This window comes from Rhinichthys klamathensis, unplaced genomic scaffold, assembly GCF_029890125.1.
Source record: "Rhinichthys klamathensis goyatoka isolate OS25496 unplaced genomic scaffold, OSU_Roscu_1.1 h1tg000237l_1, whole genome shotgun sequence".
Classification (NCBI taxonomy): domain Eukaryota; kingdom Metazoa; phylum Chordata; class Actinopteri; order Cypriniformes; family Leuciscidae; genus Rhinichthys; species Rhinichthys klamathensis.
Window position 1 is genome coordinate 1,856,765 of NW_026606760.1, and position 25,726 is coordinate 1,882,490.

A 25,726-nucleotide genomic window follows, 5' to 3' on the forward strand; every position below is an offset into this window, starting at 1 on the left:
TCTTCTAAGATCATTTTGCTCCACTTGTCAAATAGTTGTTGAGACCCACATTGCAGTTGATTTCTGCCTGATGACTGAATGTCTCTATCTTGTCCATTTTGCCCATAAAAGTGCTTCATTGTGCTCATCCATGTCCTCCAGCTAAGCTCCTATCATTTCCCTCTTGCTTTATAATGTGCTGCTGTTGTGCTGAAATAATCTGCAGTTCTGTTTCATATAGACCCCTTGAATCCATTCTATTTGTGAACGTCAATCAAAGACTCTTTTGTTCGGAGATGAATGTGTCTGGTCTAGTTGTGGATTTTTTTTTCTGTCAAGAGTGGATTTCATATTTTAACTTTTAGAATAGTGATTCAAATTCCACTAATATGACATTGGAGCTGATGACTGATCCGTGTATGCTGCTTTATTCTCAAGGAATTCGGATTGGTGGTGTTTTGCCACAGTTAGGACTTGACGCAGAACAATGGGCCAAATTGTTTGAAAGCTGCTTTTTTTTGTCTGACATAACTTTTAGCAATATGTGCATTCATGTAGTATTAGCAGAAAATCCCTCAGGACTACAGTATGTCAACGTCCACGTTCAAAATGTTCAAAAGTTGTCAGTAGGATTTTTAGCTTATTTTAGATGAATTACCGTAAACTGATCAAATGTGACAGAAAACACTTTTTTGTAACAATGTAAATTTCAATTAATGCTGTTCTTCTATACTGTCTATTCATCAAAGAATCCTGAAATGTATCAGTTTTCACAAAACTATTTAGCAGCACAACTGTTTTCAACATTGATAACAATAATAAATGTTTTTTGAGCAACAAATCACCATACATGATTTCTGAAGGATCATGTGACACTGAAGACTGGAGTAATAATGCTGAAAATTCAACTTTGCATCACAGGAATTAAAAACATTTTTAAAATATTTTAAATTAGAAAACAGATCATTTAAATTATAATATTATTTCACAATATTACTGTTGTACTGTATTTTTGATCAAGTAAATGCAATCTTGCTGAGAATAAGAGACTTTCAAAAACATTTTTAAAAATCCTTTGAAAGGTGTACATTCAACCAGCCATTATCGCAAAATAAACCTGATGTGAAGCTATGGTACATTATTTCATCTTGTTACACAAGTACTTCCCAAAAATGGACATGAAATACGAATATGATTTAAAATTATATGAAAAGAAAGAGACGGCGGAGTGATATGAGAGACTAGCACAGCTTCATATGAAATCGGTTGACTGGGATTGTGGTCCATTAAACGAATGGTCATTTGTGACCCTGGACCACAAAACCAGTCACATGGGTCCATTTTTTGAAATTGAGATGTATACATCATCTGAAAGCTGAATAAATAAGCTTTGTTAGGATAGGACAATATTTGGCCGAGATACAACTATTTGAAAATCTGGAATCTGAGGGTGCAAAAAAATCGAAACATTGAGGAAAATCGCCTTTAAAGTTGTCCATTTATGTTCGCGATTGTGCTGCATTCACTCACAAAAATAAATGTTTTATATATTTACGGTAGGAAATTTACAAAATATCTTCATGGAACACGATCTTTACATAATATCCTAATGATTTTTGGCATAAAAGAAAAAGCGATAATTTTGACCCATACAATGCATTGTTGGCTATTGCCACCAATATACCCGTGCTACTTGTGACTGGTTTTGTGATCCAGGGTCACATTTCACTAAATGATCAATTAAAATACTGACCAATCAGAATTGAAAAGAGAGCAGTGTAATTAGTCTTCAAATATTTCTCTCTGCATTTTTAGTACATTTGAGATGGGTCTCAAACTATAGATCTAGGCCACACTTTTAGCTATTTGGGTGAGGCAATGGCTAACAAAGTCACGCATGAAAGAATCCTGTTATCTGATTATGGAATCAGGACGAGGGGCCTCTAGCCCCAGGTTGGGTAAGGTGTATAAATCTAGTAGCTGCAAGAAGCTCAGACGAGATAAAGCACTAATACAGCTTCCCGCTGTTTATTGTATGACAAAGGTCTCCAAAAACTCTCTTGTTAACTCTACTCTTTTTGGGAATTAACATACTGCCAAAGATTCTGAAACAAGAACTACATTGTGCCTCGAGAACAAGATTGTGCAGGTGTTATTAAATTATGTGCTATAGAAATACACTTGAGTTTGGCTGTCACAATCCCACCTCCTGCTTGGTTGCGTTCTTCTCTCTGATTAAGTATAGAAAGATGATAGAAAATAAAGACCTAGGCTGTTTATCAATTTAGAAATACTGCTTTTCAGCTATTGTCACTAACCAGGAAAAACACCAAGTATTTAGCAAGCACAACATCTCAGATCATTTACAGACAAAAAGAGCCTATTTTATGTTTAATATACAGTGAGATTTTGGGACAAATTTAACTTTGGTTAGGGCAACTCAGCACAACGCCACTGTAATAGCAACAAAGCAATTGAATGTCATGTGGGTTTTTACTTGAGGGCCGACCTGACATTACATGGGAGTGTTTATTACTTGTCACTTCATATCATGTCAATAGCTGAAAATAATCGCAAACCATTGTTTGATTCATTTTCAGAGTGAACAACAACACTAAAACGGAAAACGCTTGTGAGGCACAAAACTAGAACTCAAAAGAGAAAAGGAGAATTATCGTGATTTCAACAAAATTACAACAGAAAACAGGACAAAAGATCATGTACACTCTCGATGGAAGCACCTGATTGGAATCATTTGGTTCCAGGTGCTCCTGCTGACTGCCTTGTTCACACATGTAGGCCAGCATACCTTCAGCTACCACCCTATACCTCAACTCTTGTGCCTGGAGGCAAGTAGTTAGTGCTGTCCAGGTCTCACAAGGCCATCAAAATTCCTGACACCTTCCATTGAGGTCATTTTCCATATCTAAGGGTGGAAGCCATTGGCACCTAGACTGAAAACAAAGAAACAAGTCAAGGTAAGTCACCTTTATTCATATAACGATTATTCATAAAATGCAATACAGATTGTTTCAAAGCAGCTTTAAAGTGATAAACAGGAAAATAATGATCAATTATGCAAACAGAATTCAATTCTGCTGCAGTAAAGCAGCTCTAAAAAGACTGTAATTTCATTGTTGATTTAGTTCCGTTCAGTAACTGTGGAAAGATTGACAATTTTGAAATTAGTTCAATTCAGCCATAAAGCAGCTCTGCAGAAAACAGTGATGTCATCATCCAGCTCAGTTCAGCTCTCATCCAATAGTGTCTAGATAGATAGATAGATAGATAGATAGATAGATAGATAGATAGATAGATAGATAGATAGATAGATAGATAGATAGATAGATAGATAGATAGATAGATAGATAGATAGATAGATAGATAGATAGATAGATAGATAGATAGATAGATAGATAGATAGATAGATAGATAGATAGATAGATAGATAGATAGATAGATAGATAGATAGATAGATAGATAGATAGATAGATAGATAGATAGATAGATAGATAGACAGACAGACAGACAGACAGACAGACAGACAGACAGACAGACAGACAGACAGACAGACAGACAGACAGACAGACAGACAGACAGACAGACAGACAGACAGACAGATCTATAAACAATAAAAACTATAAAATGAAAGAATCAAAGTCAATGCAAGTATACAAGTAAGGACTTAAAAGTCTGACAAGTATGCATAGATTCTCTGATTCTTTGTCACCACACAGTGGTTGCCGAAAGAATAGCAGGAGTATCAATTCTTCATTTGTGAACAAACTGGCCTACTTTATCCACAGTGCATTAAACCTTTATACTTTATTCAGATTAAACAGTCTGTGCTTTAATTGTGAATGTGAACATGTTTAAACAAATAAGTACTTAGTCAGAGAGTTCGTAATGAGTCAGCTCAGTCAGACAACCTTCCAGCTGAAATGTTTCCTGGCAAACACACACACACACACACACACACGCACGCACGCACGCACGCACGCACGCACGCACGCACGCACGCACGCACGCACGCACGCGCGCACACACACACACACACACACACACACACACACACACACACACACACACACACACACACACACACACACACACACACACACACACACACACACACACACACACACACACACACACACACACACACACACACACACACACACACACACACACACACACACACATACACATACACACACACACACACACACACAACAAGCAAGTAGAGACTACAGACCTTTAGCACCTAGGCAGCATTCTAAACCTTGTGTGAATTCATTCGTAGCCATTGCCAGGACCATGAAATTGTCTGATATATATGCATCACCTGCCTGTTTTCTTTCAACACAGCAGAAGAACAGGATTCATTTGAGATTTACAGAGGCAGTAATATTAAATGATAGCTTGGCTCTGCTGTAAATCAGTGAGGTTGTATAGGAATAGACCTGCCAGGCTCAATTTTAAATCATGAGGAAAAAGTGAGGTTGATGAAGGAAAAACTTATAGCTTTGCACCTATGGAAACTGAGAGGTCATGCCAGGTTTCCGTCGCTCTGACTTAGTGATACACAGGTAAACACTGTCACGTCAGTCAGGAAACCGGCCGTATGTTTTGTTAACTCACTATTGTCTGAAATGCATAAACCAACTGAAGTGACAACCACACTAACAGACCTTCAAAAACAACACAGACACATTTTCCTTCAGTTACCTGAAGAGATCTCCATTTCAGCATGTCACCTAGAACATTCTTTCAGACAGCGCGATGAACAATGTAAAAGTCAAACCTGTTCACCTGCAACACAGAAGTGCAAAGAATGAGAGAGACATGCATAGTTTCACAAATAATACAGTTTCTTGGTATTCTGACATCCCTTGAGAATCCTCTGCTAAAGATGTGCTGCTATACACATTCATCACTCATGTCCATTCATGTTTCAGGAGGCAATCTGAGAAAGTATTTGGAGCCTGGGGAAACTATCTGTGCTTTAGGTTTAGTAGTTTGTCAGCTTATTCCAGTCCATGAAACTTAAAAAGAATCTTTAATCATTTTTTTTTATCAATTTTTTTGGAATAAAATGGCTGACTAATTTCATTACTATTTGATGAACTCTAAATAATATTTTCACAATTTTTGCATAATCATAAAGTAATGATACAATGATAAAGTAATCATACTTATGTTGATAAGTAATATTTATCTTGATTTTTGTCTTGTTCTTCAATAACACTGGTGTTGGGGGGGGGGGGCAATAAATGTTAGGGACAATAAATCTGATAGGGTCAAAAAGACACGTGTGTGTGTGTGTGTGTGTGTGTGCGCGCGCGCGCGCGTGTGTGTGTGTGTGTGTGTGTGTGTGTGTGTGTGTGTGTGTGTGTGTGTGTTTCTTATGTATGTGAATTTTTTATCATTTTAATTTTTATAATTCTATGATATATACACACACATATATATATATATATACAGTAAGGTCCATATATATTTGGACACAGGCACAAATATAAATATAAAAAAAATTTCCAGGTATTTACCAAACCATATTAAAGCTATAGTTATATAATGGATATGGGCTGAAAGTGCACACTCTCAGGTTTAATCTGAGGGTATTTAAATCCAAATTGGAGGAAGGGTTTAGGAATTACAGCTCTTGAGAGTAGCCACCCCCCCTTTTTTCAAGGGACCAAAAGTAATTGGACAATTGAATCAAAAGCGGTTTCATGGACAGGTGTGGGATATTCCTTTGTTATTTCTTCATCAATTAAGCAGGTAAAAGGTAAAAGTTGATTCCAAGTGTGGTATTTGCATTTGGAATCTATTGCTGTGAACCTACATCATGCGTTCAAAGGAGCTCTCCATGCTAGTCAAACAGGCCATCATTAGGCTTCAAAAACAAAATAAATCCATCCGAGAGATAGCTGGAATATTAGGAGTGGCCAAATCAACAGTTTGGTACATTCTGAGAAAAAAAAGAATGCACTGGTGAGCTCAGCAACATAAAAAGGCCTGGACGTCCACGGAAGACAACAGTGGTAGATGATCGCAGGATCCTCTCCATGATAAAGAAAAACCCATTCACAACATCCAGCCAAGTGAAGGACACTCTCCAGGAGGTAGAGTCAAAGTCTACAATCAAGAGAAGACTTCACAAGAGCAAATACAGAAGGTTAACCACAAGGTGCAAACCATTCATAAGCATCAAGAATAGAAAGGTCAGATTCGACTATGCCAAAAAACATCTAAAAAAGCCTGACCAGTTCTGGAAAAGCATTCTTTGGACAGATGAAACTAAGATCAACCTGTACCAAAATGACGAGAAGAAAACAGTATGGAGAAGGCTTGGAACATCTCATGATCCAAAGCATACAACGTCATCTGAAAAACATGGTGGAGGCGGTGTGATGGCATGGGCATGCTGGCTTCCAGTGGCACTGGATCACTGGTGTTTATTGATGATGTGACAGAAGACAGAAGCAGCCGGATGAATTCTGAAGTGTATAGGAATACACTGTCTGCCCAGTTTCAGCCAAATGCAGCAAAGTTGGTTGAAAGGCGCTTCACGGTACAGATGGACAATGATCCAAAACACACTGCAAAAGCACCCAGGAGTTTTTTAAGGTAAAGAAGTGGAAAATTCTGCAATGGCCGAGTCAGTCACCTGATCTCAACCCGATCGAGCATGCATTTCACTTTCTGAAGGCAAAACTAAAGGCAGAAAGACCCACGAACAAACAACAACTGAAGATAGCTGCAATTAAGGGCTGGCAAAGCATCACAAAAAGCAGGAGACCCAGTCTTTGGTGATGTCCATGAGTTCCAGAATTCAGGCAGTCATTGTCTGCAAAGGATTCTCAACAAAATATTAAAAAATAAACATTTTATTTATGATTATATAAATTTGTCCAATTACATTTGAGCCCCCGAAAATGGGGGGACTGTGTATAAAAATGGTTGCAGTTTCTAAAATGTTTACTTGATATTTTTGTTCAACCTCTTGAATTAAAGCTGAAAGTCTGCACTTTAAATTCATCATCGTTTCATTTTAATTTTATTCTGGTGGCATACAGAGCCAAAATTATGAAAATTGTGCCTGTGCCCAAATATATATGGACCTAACTGTATATATACACTCCTGAACGAAATCTTAAGACCGGTGGAAACATTACCAGTATTTGCATTTCACGCTGGTGGATCGTTACCGGGTTGTAAGTACTGCTTCAAAATGCCAAAAGAAGAAACAGAAGCAAGAGACAAAAAATAGAGAGAAGGCAATTTATTGAAAACTGTATTTAATCTCAAACAGGCTGTTCATCAGCTGATCAAAAGTTTAAGACCATAGCCCCCCAAAAAACCTACAACAGAACTAAAAGTGTAAAAAAAAGGACTCAGTAGTGAGTAGCCCCACCGTTCTTGGTGATCACTCAAACACTCGTTTCAGCATGCTTGATGGGACTGTTTCCAGGAGGTTGGTGGGAACGTTGCTCCATGTGGTGAAGATGGCTTCACGAAGGGCATCCACGGTCTGGAACTGTCGTCCGTTTTTGTAAACTTCCCTTGCCATCCATCCCAAAAGGTTCTCAATGGGATTTAGATCAGGGGAACACGCAGGATGGTCCAAAAGAGCGACGTTATTCTCCTGGAAGAAGTCCTTCGTCAGGCAGGCGTTGTGAACTGCAGTGTTGTCCTGTTGAAAGACCCAGTCATTACTGCACAGATAAGGGCCCTCAGTCAAGAGGGATGCCCACTGCAACATGTCCAGAGCCAGCCGCCGTTTGACGCCCCTGCACAACCTAAAGCTCCATTTTCCCATTGAAGGATAAAGCACCCCAGATCAAGCACCCCAAATTCCATATGGGCAAGTTTGTGGCGTGTGAGGAGATGTGGCCTTTGAAGACATTTTTTGTTCTTTAAGCCCTTCTCTCACAGATGACGTCTTATGGTTATTGGGCTGCAGTCAGCATAAGTAAGGGCGTTAATTTGGGTTGAGGATCGACCTGTGTCTTCACGGACAACCGTGAACAAGGCTCAGTGCAGATGACATTTTTTGGGGTCTAGCACTTGACTTCTTTGTCTCATAACTCTCAGGATCTTTTAAGAAATGTAAAATGACTGTCTTACTGCGTCCAACCTCGGCAGCGATGGCGCGTTGCAAAAGGCCTTGCTTGTGCAGGTCAACAATCCTGCCACGTTCAAAGAGAAAAAGCCTTTTTACGTTTGCCATCAGGAGATCATGACAGTGTGACTGCCTGAAGGACAATGACATGAAAGCCATATTTTTGTGCAGATTTGACCTTTTTAAGGCTATGGTCTTAAACATTTGATCAGCTGATGAACAGCCTGTTTTGGTTTAAATGCAGTTTTCAATAAATTGCCTACTCTATATTTTTGTGTCTCTTGCTCCTGTTTCTTCTTTTGGCATTTTGAAGCAGTACTTACAACCCGTTAACGATCCACCAGCGCGAAATGCGAATACTGGTAATGTTTCCCCCGGTCTTAAGATTTTGTCCAGGAGTGTATATGCTCAATAATGTAAATAAATGCCCAGTATTCATCGGTCATTGTTTACTGCCATTCCCTCTTTGGGGGAGCTCAGATTTAAACCATTTACAACTTTGTGAGTAGAGATGTTTTACACTTTTTGACATATCTTTGTCTCTGTGCCTCGATCTATCATATGCTTGGTTACCACAGATAAACCAATGTTTTCTAAGAAAATGAGATATCACTTGTCGGACCAGTGGCCACCTTTGTAAACAAATGGCTAGAAATACGCTTGGATAGTTCTGGCAGGCAAGCAGCCAAGATCTTACAACATGTCTGAGCCAGTCAGAAGAAAGACGCTTATAAAGCAATGACGACACTTTCCTAAATTAGACTACCTCTACTCAGAAAGAAAAGAACTTTGTGACAATTTCAGCTCAGTTTGATAACCAGCAAACAGATTACTCTGATTATTATGGGAAAGAAACATCATAGGCAGATTCATATTTTATTACTTTGGTAGAATCATGAGGTAAAACTAAAAGGTTTCAGACAAAATTGTTAAAACGGCATCTAAAATAAGATAACTGGATAATAACAGCTGTTATCCTGCCAGCAGAGGGAAGGAGCGAGCCATTTAGTGCTCTCCAGAGATGCACTTTCAGATTCGCTTTATGTAACTTACAGCAACGCATATATGAGCTGTGTGTCATCTGAAGGTTTTAGGTAACAGTCACTGTTCTCCACCGGAGCTGCGCCCATCAGTTTTGTGTTCTACGCGCAACGCAAATGCTCCAGATATAAAAGCTGCTGTCAGTTAATGAAGGTTTGACGGATTCGATTGGACTCTTGTCATATCAATAATAATAAGACTTTTCACTTTCATGGACATCGCCATTTTTTATATTACTTTGGTCACTGTTGCTGTGGTTACTGGTAAGAGAATATGGGCTTGACTTGTTGTTTGGACGGGACATTTCCAGACTCACACCTGTAAGTAAATGCAGTTGTCAATTACTCTTTCCCCCTCATACACCTACATCTTGCAGCAAATCATATTACCATCTAAAACAACTAAAGCTTTTACCCAAACTTCCGGTTTCAACAGAAAATGTTGACATGGAAGACAACATGGGTCGTCTTGCCCTTTCACTGGGTCTTTATCAGCAAAGCATAGCTATTAGTGACTCTCAGTGTTGTTTTTACAATTATTCCTTTAGCAGAGTCCTTATTGCAACAGGTTGCAACACAAAGAAACGATGCACTTGCTAATATCTTCTTTAGCAGCTGGGGGAATTTAGAATTTTCAAAAACAGGACCGCTAATCCCTGCAGGTTTTCACAAAGTGGCTTGAACAAACCGTTTCATTGCCAGGATGCTGGTTTCAGGGTTCAGGGTAAGATCAGATTACTTCCAATGGCTGAAATCAGAGGAGACAGCGTTGAGCCTGTGAGACGTGAGACTCTAAACAGCTGAGGGGTCACTGCTCTCTGTGTTCACCCTCACACATTCATAAGCCTCATCACACGTGCACGCAGCACCCCTCTGGATCTTTTCTTTGAATGCTTCGTTTTTGGATGTTTTCCGCAGAGGCATTTCACAGTTGCTGAGCTTAATTAAGGACACTTTGTTGTACCTTCTCTGACAATGAAATGCATAATGCATTTCAAAATAACACCATCGGCTATGTCAGTAGTGTCAGATCATAGCTGACAGCAGACACAACGTCATTTACATCATATGTTGTTTTCAAACAGATTACGTGTGATCAGCATACTTGTCTAAATCATTTGCAGGGCTACATCTACTAAGGCTGATGACAGATCCCATAAAATTATGACCATTACCAGGAATCCTCTGCGGTTTCTGAATGCCTTCAGGTGACTACGCTGACACTGCTGCCATAAACAAAAGGTTCTGAACATTCAACTAAATGTTTAAAGTTTTCAGGAGGCCAGAAGGCTGCTGCCCTTCTCCTTAGATTTTATTGCAAGGTCTCAAGTAAGTCAAGCAATCTGCCCAGGACGAGCAATCCAACCTATCTTTAGCCACTGCGAGCAAGTGAATGGAGAGCCTGACTTATCTTCACTGCTGTCATCGAGGCTGCCAGTATTTTAGGGGACAGCAGCAGCTGCAAAAGCATTTAACAGTCTTCTACGAACAATAACACTAGGGGTGCCTCAGGACTAAACGCCACAGAGATCGTGGGACTGCTGGAGTGTTCAAAGGAAAGCGGTCTGATAAGGCTAAAACCTTCTTAAAAGGGGCACTTAAAACCCTTGGCAAAATGGGCAGGTGACACTGACTAGATGTTAATGAGGAGAACATACCGCAACAAACTTACCGAAGTGGAAAAGGATTATTCTGTAAAAAAAAAACAAAAAAACTAGAGCTTGAAGTGAGGGCCAGTGAAGCAGGAGAAGCTGGTTGCCGAGGAATGTATATTGACATTTGTCTCTGAGGACTGAAGAGAGGTAGGATATGTTAATGTTACAAAGTGCAGTTTGCCTGAGGTCAAAGGTCAGTCTAATTAAATTAGGAGCACAAACAGGAGGTTAATCTCCTTTTAAAGTCCTAGGGGAAATTCCTGATCTAGATTGGTGATGTTATACATTTAAACCTTTAACAGTTGGAGATATAATAAGAGTACCTGCTGTTCCTGTTGATTACATTGTGGAACATCTGAACACCTGTTTTCTTAAGAAAATATGCAGTATGCAGTATACTAATATAATTAGTGTTTAAAGCTCTTCAATTGCACTCTCACTTTATTTTGATGGTCACTTTAACACATTCTGTTGACTATAAGTAATGTTGCACCTACATGTGTACTAACTCTTATTAGAGTGTTAGTAGTAATGGTAGACTGGTAGGGTTAGAATTAGTTGACATGTAGTTGCAAAGTTACTTATAGTCAGTAGAATGTCTGTTGGAGGACAATCACAATAAAGAGTTAGCGGATATTAAGCAGACAGTCTACTAAAACTCTCATGGGAGTTAGTTGACATGTAGTTACAAAGTTACTAATAGTCAGTAGAATGTCTGTTGGAGGACAATCACAATAAAGTGTTAGCAGAAATTAAGCAGACTAATACTCTAATGGGAGTTAGTTGGAATGCAATGTTACTTATAGTCAACATAATGTTCAAAAGGGACCATCAAAATAAAGTGTTACGTGTTACATATATCATATTTTGTTGTCTTGTTTGTAGCGTAGCAAACTTATATGTGTAACATGATGAATAACTAGCAGACGTTTAAGGTTCTGAGGAGGAAACTTATAACCGGATCGTTTTCCTGAAGTTAGCTGTGCGTCATAGATTCCCAAGACTAGCGATTCATGTGCTATGCCATCCTAAAACAGATAAACCAGCCCTAGCGAATAAACATCCCCCTGTACACCCCATCAGAGGCCAAACTTGCAGCATGATTGAAACTGAGAAGCCACACATTAAAAAAACATTAATCATGAGGGCATATTAAACCAACATGATCTGGATTACTTCATATGCAACAGATATTTTCAGAGGAAGATATCACTTAATAGTACAGAGCAAGTGTTTTTTTCCTGAAACGAATGACAAACAAACTAATTTTGACAATGACATTTAACAGCTAAATTCGTAACTGCATTTGCTAAAAGGGGTGTGAGAGGCATAGCATATTTTGACTGAGAGGTCCCCATGGGGTGTGTCCTGCGTGAGTGTGCGAGACCTGTGTTGTATGTGCACGCGTGTTCTGTGGTGTGCTTTGTGATACCTGACACATGCCCTCTCACAGGTCTTTATTTAGGGCAGACTATATAAAGAACTTTCCCATTGAAATACAGCACCAGCTGTGTTAGTTATGTGTTGTGGCCGCTGTTGCAATAGGGCTAAAAGACAGTACACCTCTAGAGCTCTTCTCACACAAGGCATAATTTCTAAGAAAGTTCTGGGCATCAAGTATTCTAGTGTAATAGTATCCTTGCTCTCTGGGGAGAGCCCACACTATCAAATCGCACTAGTGCACATACCAACACCCAAACTCAACAATTAGTTTTTAATCAGTCTGTATACTTCAGCGGATTGTTGAAGATTTGAGAAATAGCTAATGCAGTCTTCCAAAATTATTGGGACATGAAAAGTTTGGTTATCAATTTTTCTCTTTTTCCGAGAAGATATGAGAGAAAAAATACTGTTAACAGACAATTATTGCTATGACAGGTCAAGTCAGGTGTTCCTTGTTGAAAGTTTTAACTAACAGTGAACCATATTACTTTAGTAAATTATGGCAAAAAGTCAAATGTCAATTGTAATTTTGCTTTAAAAATATAATAATTATGACCTTTATATAATATCAAACAACTTATATGTACCTGTAATGATTTGGCTTTGGAAGAGGTGTGCCCACGATCACGATGGCAAGAAGCAACTCTGCAGTAAAACAGAGCGGTAAAATTAATTCTATTTCGATAAAATTAATTTGTTATATACAACAGAGCTTAACATACAGTAAAGCTAAGTTTGATTTAGACAAGTAATTTGTTAGATATAACGCTGTTTAAGGCAGCATTATGCAATAAACAAACTAACATGAAAATTGCTGAAATACAAGTTCTGCAGATTTCCTAAATTAATTACATTAAATGATTTCCTGTTTGACTGACTATTTAGGTACTGGTGGCCTTTAGACTTTTGTTATTTGATAAGACTGTATTTACCAGGGTTTAGTGGAATTCAAAAGTAAAGAATTCCACTACACCTACATGTCTAAGGCCTATAAACTTCCCATTTTAATGCAAATTAGAGATGTTCCGATACCCTTTTTCCCTTCCCGATACCGATTCCGATACCTGGACTCAGGGTATCGGCCGATACCGAGTACTGATCCGATACCTGGGTGTGTACAGTATCTATACAGCTGCAATTCATACTAGCACTGTATGAATTGATAGAATTATTTTATGCCGTGTTTCAGACTTATCCCTTAATTAAACATGAACAAATACATACTGTGAACTAGAGTATTTTTATTATCTGACATACATTTCACAGCAATATATTATTTATCTTTCTTAAGTGAAAAAGAACTTAAAATGCAACCACACACTAATACTGTAAACTGAAAAGGGTATTTTAGTTTTACAATATAACTGCATAAAAAAGTGCAACAAATAAATCTAGGAATCTAAAAAATGATATATGAAAAATATAAGAAAATAATCTCTTTATAATTTAAAGTCCATAAACAATTTTGTTAAATAAACGGCATTTCAGTTTTGACCGCGGCTGGTCATCCAGAACAATAAACTCAATACATGCTGTCGGTTATATTTATCGCTCGTTGGCTGTCTTTTGAAAACTTTTCTCTTTGTTTGAATGAAGCTTTCAGAGATTGTTGATTCTGGCGCGGCTCATCCTTCTCTGCCCTTGCCTTTGTGTAATCGTGTTCTGCGGGGTGACGCGTCTTCAAATGCTTAAGTTACTCGTGTTGTTACCTTAAATTACTCGTACTGCTAAACAGCGGACATACTGCTATCGCGCGCGCGTTTTCTTCTTCGCTGCTCTAAACAGTGGTTGCTTGTGTGGCAACAGCACAACTTCCTGTGTCGCCACAAGCAACCACTGTTTAGAGCAGCGAAGAAGAATTGATCTCCGATTTGCAGCGTTATGCAAAGCTAGCGTGCATAACTAGTTATTGTTTAAGGAAATTGGTATCGGATCGGTACATGGGTAGAAGTACTCGCCGATACCGATGCCAGCATTTTTATTGGTATCGGCGGCATTTCCGATACTAGTATCGGAATCGGAACAACTCGAATGCTAATGTCTTTCAAAACTATCAAACAAGTTACAAATTCATTATAATTGCTCTTCTTTATATTCAAATTCAATACTGTTTGCTACCTCAATTCAAATTCAGGATCTGAACTGGAATTTTGAATGGTGCACAACCCTGGTATTTACATGCAGTATTATATACATGTATGAAATGGCTGGTTATTATCAAATCATATATTAAGTGTATTTTTTTGTTGTTATGATTTAGAGTCTTACTTGATAAACGGCTGGACAACAAAATTCTTTTAGAGTGATAAAGAGACTGAATGCCTGTAGCCTGTCCCTCTGAGTGGAGGTTGGCAAGTGAGCAGGGATGGATGTGTTTGGTGGAGCGCCACGGTTCCTAGCCTACCCTCGTCCAGTGGTTGTACAGAGTGGCACAGATGCAGTTCTGAAATGCCAGATCAGTGGGGATCCCAGACCAGCAGTTATATGGGAGAGAAACAATGAGAAGATTCACCCAGAGGGCAGATACCGGGTGTTTGAGGATGGCAATGTCTACAACCTTATCATAACTTCTGTGACAAAGGAGGACAGTGGACAATACATCTGTAAGGCCAAGAACTGTATTGGAGAGACGTACGCAGCAGCCACTTTGAAAGTAGAAGGCGAAGCACAGGAGAAGGAATTTCGGGAGGAAAATAAGCCGCGCTTCCTCATCAAGCCCCTCTCGACTAGGGTTGGACGAGGAGAGGATGCAATGTTCTCCTGTAAGCTATGGGGAAACCCTCGACCAGAAGTGATTTGGGAGAAGGATGGCAAGAAGTTGAATGAGATCTTTGAGAGCACACATTTCACCATCAGCTATCAGGATGGAGGGTGGTTCCAGCTAAAGATTTTCAAGACAAGAGCACCAGACGGAGGGGTGTACACGTGTAAGGCCAGGAATGAATTTGGAGAGAGTCTGGCAGGGGCTGTGCTGTTGGTGGATGCAGGACCAGGACACGAAGATGATGGGAACCGTAATGGATACACTAATGGCCACTGGAAAGCACATCAGGGAAAACAAAGAAGTGGTAGGCAAGTTGCAACAAGGCTGAAAGATGACCTACTACCAAACTCAGCCAAAGTGAAAATGTTTGCAGTGACAGAAGGGAAACATGCAAAGTTTCGTTGCTATGTAACTGGGAAGCCAAAACCAGAAATATTATGGAGGAAAGATGGGAGACTTATCTTGTCTGGGAGACGGTATCTCCTGTATGAAGACAGAGAGGGTTACTTCACACTTAAAGTTCTCTACTGCAAACAACAGGACAATGGAGTTTATGTCTGTTCTGCTTCAAACACTGCAGGCCAAACCCTGAGTGCTGTACACCTTATTGTCAAAGGTAAGAGTCACCTCATTTGGAATACGATAAATACAGTACAAATACAAATTCAATACAATTTTATGGTTTTACCACCTGATCTATAACATTATACAGTATATATTAGTTTAACATACAGTTTATATGGCCTGTACCATTAATAAGCCAGTTGCCAGCTGTTGTGTCAAGCATTTGGTTCCCTAATCAACAGTAACTTTTATGATGATTCAGTTGTAGGAAATGCATCAAGGGAGCTTTAAAATTACCTGACCAGGCCAAACTCATTAACATGAAATAGATTCCATCCAGTCCTATATCTGCAAAATCACTTAAGCTTTGAAAGGCCTGAGGCCCACACATGTGATAGAAATCTCTGGAGGCAAGATCATATTTCTCACATGGACCATAAAACAGTCAAAACTGATTGCTTTGCATGACTATATTGTATCAGAGCCAGGCAACACCATAATGCTCAAAAGGGTTTCGAGTCACCAAGGCTAAATTGAAGGTATGACTACTAAAGCAAGCACGAACAAGACAAAAAAATACATCAATAATGTCAAGGATGTGGTGTCAAGACATAACCTAAAAAAAAAGCAAGGTACACCACAAAAAAATAACTTAATGGGATTTTATTTTGTCTTTTTTACAAATTTTCCAGGATAAAAACTTAAAAATCCTTTTTTTTAAGTATATTTGAGAAGCAAAACTGCTAAAGTCTTAAGACTTGTATAAATCTTAAGTTTTCATAAATGTTTTCTTCAATGTGAGCCTTACTGCGCTGGCAGATTGTTTTTAAACTTGTTTACTTAAAATCATTGAACACCACAAAATACCCTCCTATTAAAGATACATTCTCTGAAAACTAGTCTAAATATCTTTAAGCAGGGTTGATTCTCAAAGAATTTTTAGATATTTTAAATTTAAAAATTTAAAAATACAGTACAAACAGTACTTTCCAAAATATAATAGTATAATAATACAAAAGCAACATCATTACTGATTACAGATTACCTCAAAGCCACTACTGGACAAAGAAAAGCAGTATCAACTAGATTACTTTGAATTTCCATGTGTAACAGAGGCCAGCTAGTAAGGAAACACCAGTTTGAATCCCGCTCAGAGCGGTGCGAGTAGAATAGGAGGGGTTACACATGCATGAATATCCATGCTGATTGAGGCTAGTGTATGCTGGTGTTGTTATAAAAGGTTAACATGCAGTTCACGAGAAAAACGTGCTTTTCGACCAGCATGGTTTGTCTGGTGAAGCTGTTCTATCAAGGAAGTCTTGCTGGCTAAGTTTGTTAAAAAGCATGCTGGGGACACCAGCACATCAGTATGCAAAACACTACATGTGCTGGTTATTGTCAGTAGGGTAAGGTAATGTGTGCAATGTATCTCTGAGGGAATGCAGATCTATCGATTACTGACATAAAGGAAACCTTTAAAACTCTCCTTTTTGGGTCCTTCCTTCTTGTGACAGAGCCACCTGTTCGATTTAAGCAGCCACTCAACGACTTGCAAGTATGGGAGAGAGACTTGGCTGTTCTTGAGTGTGAAGTTCCTGAGGACTCTGTTCCAATCACATGGTACTTAGAAGACAGACGACTACAGCCTGGAGCCAAATATGGGATGGAAGAGTGGGGGACAAAGCGTCGACTGACAATTCGTGATATTGGAGTTGATGACGATGGGATTTATCTATGCGAGATGGCTGATGGGGGTAGAAGCATTGCAGAGGTAGCAGTCAAAGGTAAAACAAAAAAGTTATATTTATTTGCCATCATCTGTCTGGGAAAACAAATTCATCTGATTAGCATTTGCAGTTGTATAACTTAAGTGACTCTCTTGAAGGCACTATAGTAAGAAAGCTGCCACGAAAAGTTGATGTCCTGGAGGGGGAAAATGCAGCCTTCTGTGTGGAGGTGGAGGAGGAGGAAATGGACATTCATTGGTACAAAGATGGAACAGAGCTAAGGGAGACCCATCAGACCATTCTCAAATCTTTTGGAAGGACACACATTTTGGTCTTTGTAAACACCACACCACAAGACTCTGGCTTGGTCATGTTCTATGTGGGTAGATCAAAAACTTCATCTCAGCTACGGGTGAAAGGTATGACAACTTTTCTTTGGAATTATTAATATGTAAACACTTGTATTCCAGAATGCCCAAATGTATTTTTTTTTTTTAAACAAACCTCTTCTTCTCTTGGGCTAATTTCAGCGGCAAGGCACTGTCCACCAAGCTGTCCAATTGGGGTACAGATAAACACAGAACGAGCGAATGCAGCTCTTCTTTCCTGGTTTCCAGCACAAGACTCTCGAAAGAATCCACCTTCAGGGTACATAATTGAGAGACAAGAGGTTGGCTCACAAGAGTGGCTGCAATGTTTGACTACAGACTCTGCAACCTCAGTGGAGATTCTTGGCGACAGTGTTCCATGCGAGGCAGACTACAGATTTCGGATTTGCAGTGTCAACAAATATGGAAGGAGTGGAAATGTAGAGTTCCCTCGAGCAGTTCACCTTGGTAAGCTCCTTTATAAGGCTGTCCATTGCATACATATAAAGAAAACACTAACAAAGCTCATTCTTTCTAGTTCCAGTTGCCAGAATCCAAGCACCTCTACAAGATGCTTTAGTACCAGAGGGCCAGGATGCCTGTTTTACCATTGAGCTCTCTGCCTCAGTAATAGGCACTTGGTTTCTAAATGGAAATCAGCTTCAAGACGATGACCGCTTCTCAATAAGGCGTTCACGTACACACCAGTCCCTACGCATCCGCGGGGTACGAGACACAGACAATGGAGCAGAGATCACCTTCATTGCTTACGGAATTCGAGATTCTGCTGCTTTGTATATACAAGGTGAATACTTAACTTTGATTTCCTTGCATTGAGATATATTTATGAGGATATTTACAATTGCTGTGTTGTATATATTCCTCTTAATCAGCTCCACTGGTAAAGTTCACTCCACTTTCTGAAATGGATCGAAACAAATTTGTGGAGGTTGGCAACCCTATAGTACTCTACTGTGAGCTGTCAGACCCTGAGGCTCCAGTTCGTTGGTATAAGAATGGTGTTGAACTTAATTCAATGGAAGGTCTGCATATCCAATCAGAAGGAACAATGAGGAGGATTGTCATCCAATCAGCGGATTTTTCCCACTCAGGAGTGTACAGCTGCGACGCTATTGATGACGTTATCAGGTTTAATGTGGAGGTTGAGGGTGAGTCATTTTTGTTCTTATTTCTCCTTTCAAAATCAAATGAATATGTCCAATAAAAGAATCTTGCACTTGCAAGTCTCTAAAGTTTACTAAATACTGCTGAATGAAAACACATATAGCCCCACCAGTGAGGTTCTCAGTTCTTCCGGAGGGTGAGAGGAACAAATCCATTGAAGCAGGCTCAACAATAGCACTGCAATGTGAGCTCTCAGATCCACTCGCCCAGGTCTCCTGGTACAAAGATGGTGCGAAACTACTGCCACAAAGTGGACTAGACTTCAATTCCGAGGGCACAAAGAGGGAACTGTTTGTCCAATCAGCTGAATTTTACCACTCAGGGGTGTATAGCTGCAAGACAAGGGGTGATGCTGTCCACTTCAATGTGGATGTTAAAGGTGATTTATATTTTTACAAGTGAATTAAGTTACATTTTTATTTTGCCAGACAAAAAACAAATGGCAAGACAATGACAATGTTGATTAAGACTGTACAGATGTTAAAATATATTTCAAATTAAATGTAAAAAATGACTATTGAAATCATAAAGTGGGACTTAAAACACTCTAAAATATCCATAGCCCCACCTGTGAGGTTCTCAGCTGTCCCAGAGGTTAAGCGGAGAAAGTGCATTGAAGCAGGCTGCCCCATTATTCTGCAGTGCGAGATTTCAGACTCTACTGCACAGGTCCAGTGGTACAAAGATGGGGATCAGCTCCTTGTAGAATCTGGAGTAGACATCAAATCAGATGACTGCATGAGAACACTCAGTATTCAGTCAGCACACCCATCTCATGCCGGTGTGTACAGCTGCACAACAAAGGATGATGTCATCAAGTTTCAAGTGGAGATAAGAGGTGATTTGCCATCTTTATTCCTGACTTACAAATTAACTCTATGTCTTCTTGCAATTATGCGACTAACAATCACTGCTTTCTGTGTTGCGCTTTTGTCACATTCTTTAGAAATGTTTCAAAGATTTTATGTTGTACATTACCTCTGTCTCCTTTTTCTCTGCTTTAGTTTTACAATTTTGGATTATCTTTTCAGTCATGATGTTCTTGTATACTCAGTTGTTACAGTACATGTTATCTTAAAGCAATAGGTCCTTTAATCTGGGTAATTTCTTGTAATTCTTGATGATTCTGATACGAACCATCATCTGTAGCTGAACCAGTGAGATTCTCAGCTGTTCCGGAATCTGAGAAGAATATATGCACTGAAGCTGGTGGCCACTTTGAACTCCACTGTAAGGTCTCAGATCCTACAGTCCATGTCCACTGGTTCCACAACAATACACAGCTTCAGCCAGAGACTGGTTTGGATATTCAGTCAGAGGGAGATGCAAGGACACTGGTAGTCAATCCAGCTGAGCCTAGTCATTCTGGATTGTACCGCTGTGAAACATCTGATGACTCTGTCCAGTTCACTGTGGATATCAAAGGTGATTTGTGACTTTTTGAGAAACTTGTACATCCAGTAACACATTTGCAAAACTAGATGCACACTAACAATTCAAGCTTTTTTGTTGTCTGCGTCTCTTAGCTTCGCTGTTATGGACATGCCTCTCACCATGCATCCAACTTATGGGCAGTGATTTGATACAGATGTTACATGTTTTGCATTACTTTATTTAACTTGCTACTTGGCAGATGGTCTGAGAAATCACAGATTAGGCAGTCTAGATAACATTTAATAATGGATATTAATTCTGTATATTCTTCAATAATGCAACGGATCACCTTTAGACCCACCGGTGATGTTCTCAACATTACCAGACACTGTGAAGAACCAGCTGGTTGAAGCAGACTACTCCACTGATATGCAAGGTGAGATCTCAGATCCAAATGCCAAGGTGTGTTGTTACAAGGATGGTGTAGAGCTCGTCTCAAAAAGTCAGCCTCATATCAAATTGGAGTGTACCAGGAGGACGTTGGCTGTCAAGACAGCACAGCCCTCTAACTCTGGATGGTACGACTGTGTGAGAACGGGCGATGTCATCCAGTTTAATGTACAAGACAAAGGTGATTTTCAAATATTTGCTTCTAATCTTCTTAATGTTTTTGTGTGACAACTAACAATTGTGTGCTCTTCGTAGCTTTTTTATTCTCTTTTAATGTATTCTGACTGTTACTTGTACATGCCCTTGGTTTCAGTGGCCATAATTGGTTCTGTCTTTCTGCGTTTTGAAAAATAATCACATTTAATAAAGCATTCCTCTATCAATGGTCATCTGTAGTGCCACCACCAAGATTTTTGGCTGATCCTGAAGTTGAGATGACCAAATGCAATGAAGAAATGGAACCTGCTGCACTGCATTATGAGATCTCAGATCCCACTCCAAATGTCAGCCAGACCAAAGATGAGGAGGTCATGCTTCCTCATTCTGAACCTGCAGCTGAATTTAAACCTGATTTGGAACTTGAATCTAAATCTGAATTTGAACCTGAATCTGATCCTGAAATTCATTCAGATGCATCTAGAGGAACTTTAATCATCCACTCACCTGATTCATCTCTTTTTGAAGTAAACAGCCCAAAGACACCAGATGATCCCATCCAGTTTGAAATGGACCAAGGTGGTTTGCCACTTACTTGTACGCCATTCTGAATTAGGAACATTGACATGACTGAAGCAAGTCAGTTATTGTTTTCTTTGTGGCTTTCCTAACAGCAGAACTGTCTCACTATGAGGTGTTCAGTGGTGATACCTATGATGACTCTGTCCAGTGCACTGTGGATATAAAAGGTGATATAATGCTACCTCAACCCAAGCCTTTAACCCAGCACCTCTGTGCCACTAACAAGGGTGGTTTTAACTATCCAATGGCTCTTCCTGGAGATGCTGGTCCCCTGCATCTTGGTTACCTACCCAAAACTGCTCCCAAAACTAATCCATGCTATCCTGTCTTTATCCAACATCCAGTTGGTCTGCAAACCCTTCTTCCAAACTAACACTCATTCTATAGACTTACATATCTTCATTCTTCATTGAAGCACATTTCATTTAAACCTATACTGTACACTGTCTACATTTGCTTGAGTCATCTTGTTCATGTTTCATTCAGAATCATCATCAGTATTGTGCTGACTGAATTATAGAGAACTGGAATACAGAATGAATGGTTGAGTGAATGAAAGTTGGTGATCTGACTTCTTGCGTAATCATGTTTTGTTTTTAATATGTGTTTTAACCAATATTTGACTTGTTTTTAGACCACTCTGTGATATGGTCATCTCTCTTAATTTTTTTTCAATCTTGAAATAATCTTAAAAATTAACCAATCGATAAAACTACGTCTTTATAAGCTTTTCTGATTACGAAGACAGAAAAGTACTTCAACTTTTCTTTGTGTAAACCACTCAACTATAGAAGAGTTCCTGAGAAGATCGGGAACTGAGGCTGAGATCAGATCTGAAAAAGAGAACAACAAACTCACAGCGGAAAGATCTGGAGAAGGCACCCAAATGTCCATTCCAACAACCTTCAGACTGACCGAAGAGGAACCGCAGCCAGAACCTATGCTACAACCAATGCTACATCCACAGTTACAACCAATGCTACATCCACAGTTACAACCAATGCTACATCCACAGTTACAACCGATGCTACATCCACAGTTACAACCAATTCTACAACCACAGTTACAACCGATGCTACAACCCCAGATACAACCGATGCTACAACCCCAGATACAACCGATGCTACAACCCCAGATACAACCACAACTGCAACCTCAGCTACAACAGCTGGAACCACAGTTGCAACCAATGAACCAGAAGAGTACTTCAATTTCCGAAGATGAGGGCTCAAATCAAATACAAGAGAGTGATTTGGATCAAGATGTCTTAGCTTTTAAGGTGGATGTTGAAGGTGATTTAAATAGTTAGCTCCATCATTCTGCAAATAATGATGAGAGCAAAATATAAGCCATTGACATTTACCACCTAACAACCATTTAACGTCATTCGTCTATTTGGATCCATTTACTGAATTTAGAAACAAAAACTGCCCTGTTCTATAATGTAGCTGCATTTTATTATTATTCACCCAGTAAAATTATATCACCAAATATTTATCTAACAAAGATCATCTCACTAAAAAATGCAATTGTATCATCTTGAATTTAACTTCTAGCAGAAAGAAAAAAACATTTTGATATATGAAAAACACTACAAACCTATAGTAAGATTATCGATTGTAAGGCTATAAAATACATAAGTGCAGTTTAGCTTAGTTGACTTAAAATATGCAATGTAATGTGTCACAATTGTAATACATGTCTCTTTTCATATAACTTGAAATATCCCTAGCCTCGAGGACAAATTCCACACCAATTTGTGGAATGGATGAGCACTTTCCTATTGATGCAGACTGTTCCAGTGTACTGCTAACTGAGAGCTCTGACCACACAACTCAAGAAAAACCTATATCCTGCCAACAAGATGAAGCAACAGTGATATCCAATGAACCTCCAACACAGAAAGAGCACATCCAGTCATCAAATATATGTCTGCAAGAAGCACATGAGACCGTTACCAAGGATGAATTTGCTTATCAAGAGGAACTGAAAGGTGATTTAAAGCTATGTTTAACACAGCATTAATGAACAAAAGCAACTAACTTCGTCTGGCTTTTTGCTTAAATGTTCTGTACCCAAATTGATTCACACTCTTGATAGATAACTCACTATACGATACTCACATTGCTTTGTCCCCTCAAAACTGAAGAATCTGGTCATAAAGAAGAATTATTTACACAACCATTTGAAACTGAAGTTGTCCGACCCATTGAAGGTGATTCTCCAGTTCATTGGTACAAGGACAAAATACAATTTTACTCTGAAAATGAAAATGGAAATATTCTTGAAATGAAGGAAGATGTACGAAGACTGAATGCTCCAGTCACTGACTTGGGTCAATCAAAGGATGATGACATAATATTTAAGGTGGATGTCCAAGGTGATTTTAAACTAGTTTAAATACACACAGCTACATAATCAGTTTCAGTCATTCAAGCTTTATTTAAAAAATAAATAACTAAAATAAAATAAAAAACAAAGCAAAGCAAAAAATATATGCATGTTACATTTAAATTATAAAAACATTTATGTAAAATATTACCTGCTTAGGTCAAATTGTCTGCTTACATTAAAACATATTAAATTAAACCCCTTAGCTACATCTTTGCAAACTTCAAGTATCCATGAGACTGAAAAGAGCGAGTCAAATGATGAAACAGTCATTGCTAATTTTTCACAACCTGAGGTATCAAGCACAATGGCAGAGGTGTGCTGGTACAAGGAAGGTGAGGATCTCCAACAATGTGACGTTATCACCCAATCTGAGGAGACTTTCAGAGCTCTTGTTGTCAAAACATCCGAGCCGTCTCACTCTGGGGAACATGCTTGTGAGACAGATGATGTCACCGTCCAGTTTGCAGTGGACCTACCAGGTGATTCATCAGTCATCTTCGCCAGCTCAATCCATCCGATTACCAAACTAACCACTTCAATCATGCAATTGTCACTAAATTTCTAGAATCTATTGTTCAAATAAATGCCAGACTAATAGGTTGTTGTAGGATGTTACACCGCTAATGAACATTTCAGTAAAGAAATTACTTTTTATTCAAGATTAATTGGTAATACCAATGTCTAAAGTGTTTAAAGAAACTTTTACTGTAATTGTCTCCTTCAGATATCTATTTAGAAATGATCCTTTTGATATATTACTACTACTAATAAATTCTACTAAATATATGGTATACTGAGGAAATTATAGAAAGTCCAATCACTAACAAATGTACAAAGGCAAAGGCCTGATACATTGGTAAAAAAACTAAATTTGTTTTCAGTATGTTTGTCTTTAATGTCTGTTTCCCATGTTTTGTCTTTGTTGTTAAATATATGTTACTTTCCATGTTGTCCTTTACTCTTGCGCTACTAATCTTTCATCTTATATTTTGATGTTTGAGAATGTCTGCTTTGTATTTTCATTTTATTGATCATTACAGTTAATAGTCAGCATATTCTTAAAGTCATGTTCATGCCAAACAGACTCTTTCATAAAACGCTGAATGATTGTCAATATTTTGGATCATTCTTGAGAATCAAGTTGAGAAAAACTATAAATATAAAATGAAATATATGTTTTATAAAAAGAAAACAAACAATATAAAAGTAAATGTGTCTGTACAAAATTGTCTGTAGCTCTTCCAGTGACGTTCTCCAGTGTCCCTGAGGCTCAACGGACCAAATGCATTGAGTCAGGAAGACCCTTTAAACTGCAATGCGAAGTCTCACACCCTGATGCGCAAGTCTGGTGGTACAAAGATGGGAATGAGGTGCTTCCTCAAGATGATATTGTCACTGTGAATGAGGAAGCAATGAGAACACTCTCTGTGCAAACTGCTGAATTATGTCATAGCGGGACATACAGCTGCCAGACAAATAATGACCTCATCACATTCCATGTGGAAATCAAAGGTGATTTGATGCTTTCTATCATGAAGTCACCACATGAGATGTGTGTAAATCAAGTCAAGCAATCTCCTTCATTTAACCATGTATAGTGGTTATTCAAAAGGCAAATATTTTGGCCTTTATCCCTCAAAAGTAGCTTGACATGTTAACTGATCACTCAAGCACATTAATTTATAAATACAAGAAAACCAACATAATAGCCAGTAATTTTCCACTAAATGATGCAGTTCTTTCTCTATGCCACTGACAACACTGTAGCTCCATCACTGAAGTTCATTCCAATTTCAGAAGTGGAGAAGAACAAGTCCACAGAAGTAGACTCACCAATCGTTCTGAAATGTGAGCTATCAGACGCTACCGCTCAGGTGCTCTGGTGTAAAGATGGTAAAGAGCTGGCCCTAAACCCTG

General features: G+C 38.9%; 1 protein-coding gene across 1 annotated transcript; it reads left to right on the forward strand.

Annotated features, from left to right (window-relative positions):
- Positions 1-10,613: 10,613 nt before the first annotated feature.
- On the forward strand, positions 10,614-25,720 carry LOC130100273 (obscurin-like protein 1; the record flags this gene model as incomplete). Its single annotated transcript, XM_056265640.1, has 19 exons — positions 10,614-10,949; positions 14,506-15,625; positions 17,088-17,357; positions 17,459-17,719; positions 17,831-18,136; positions 18,207-18,473; positions 18,562-18,837; positions 18,957-19,232; positions 19,416-19,691; positions 20,003-20,278; positions 20,583-20,858; positions 21,074-21,412; positions 21,508-21,582; positions 22,207-22,707; positions 23,148-23,408; positions 23,565-23,795; positions 24,013-24,288; positions 25,046-25,321; positions 25,607-25,720. Coding segments are annotated over exons 2-19 (5,572 nt in total), but the record flags the coding sequence as incomplete, so codon positions are not given.
- Between the last annotated feature and the right edge of the window lie 6 nt (positions 25,721-25,726).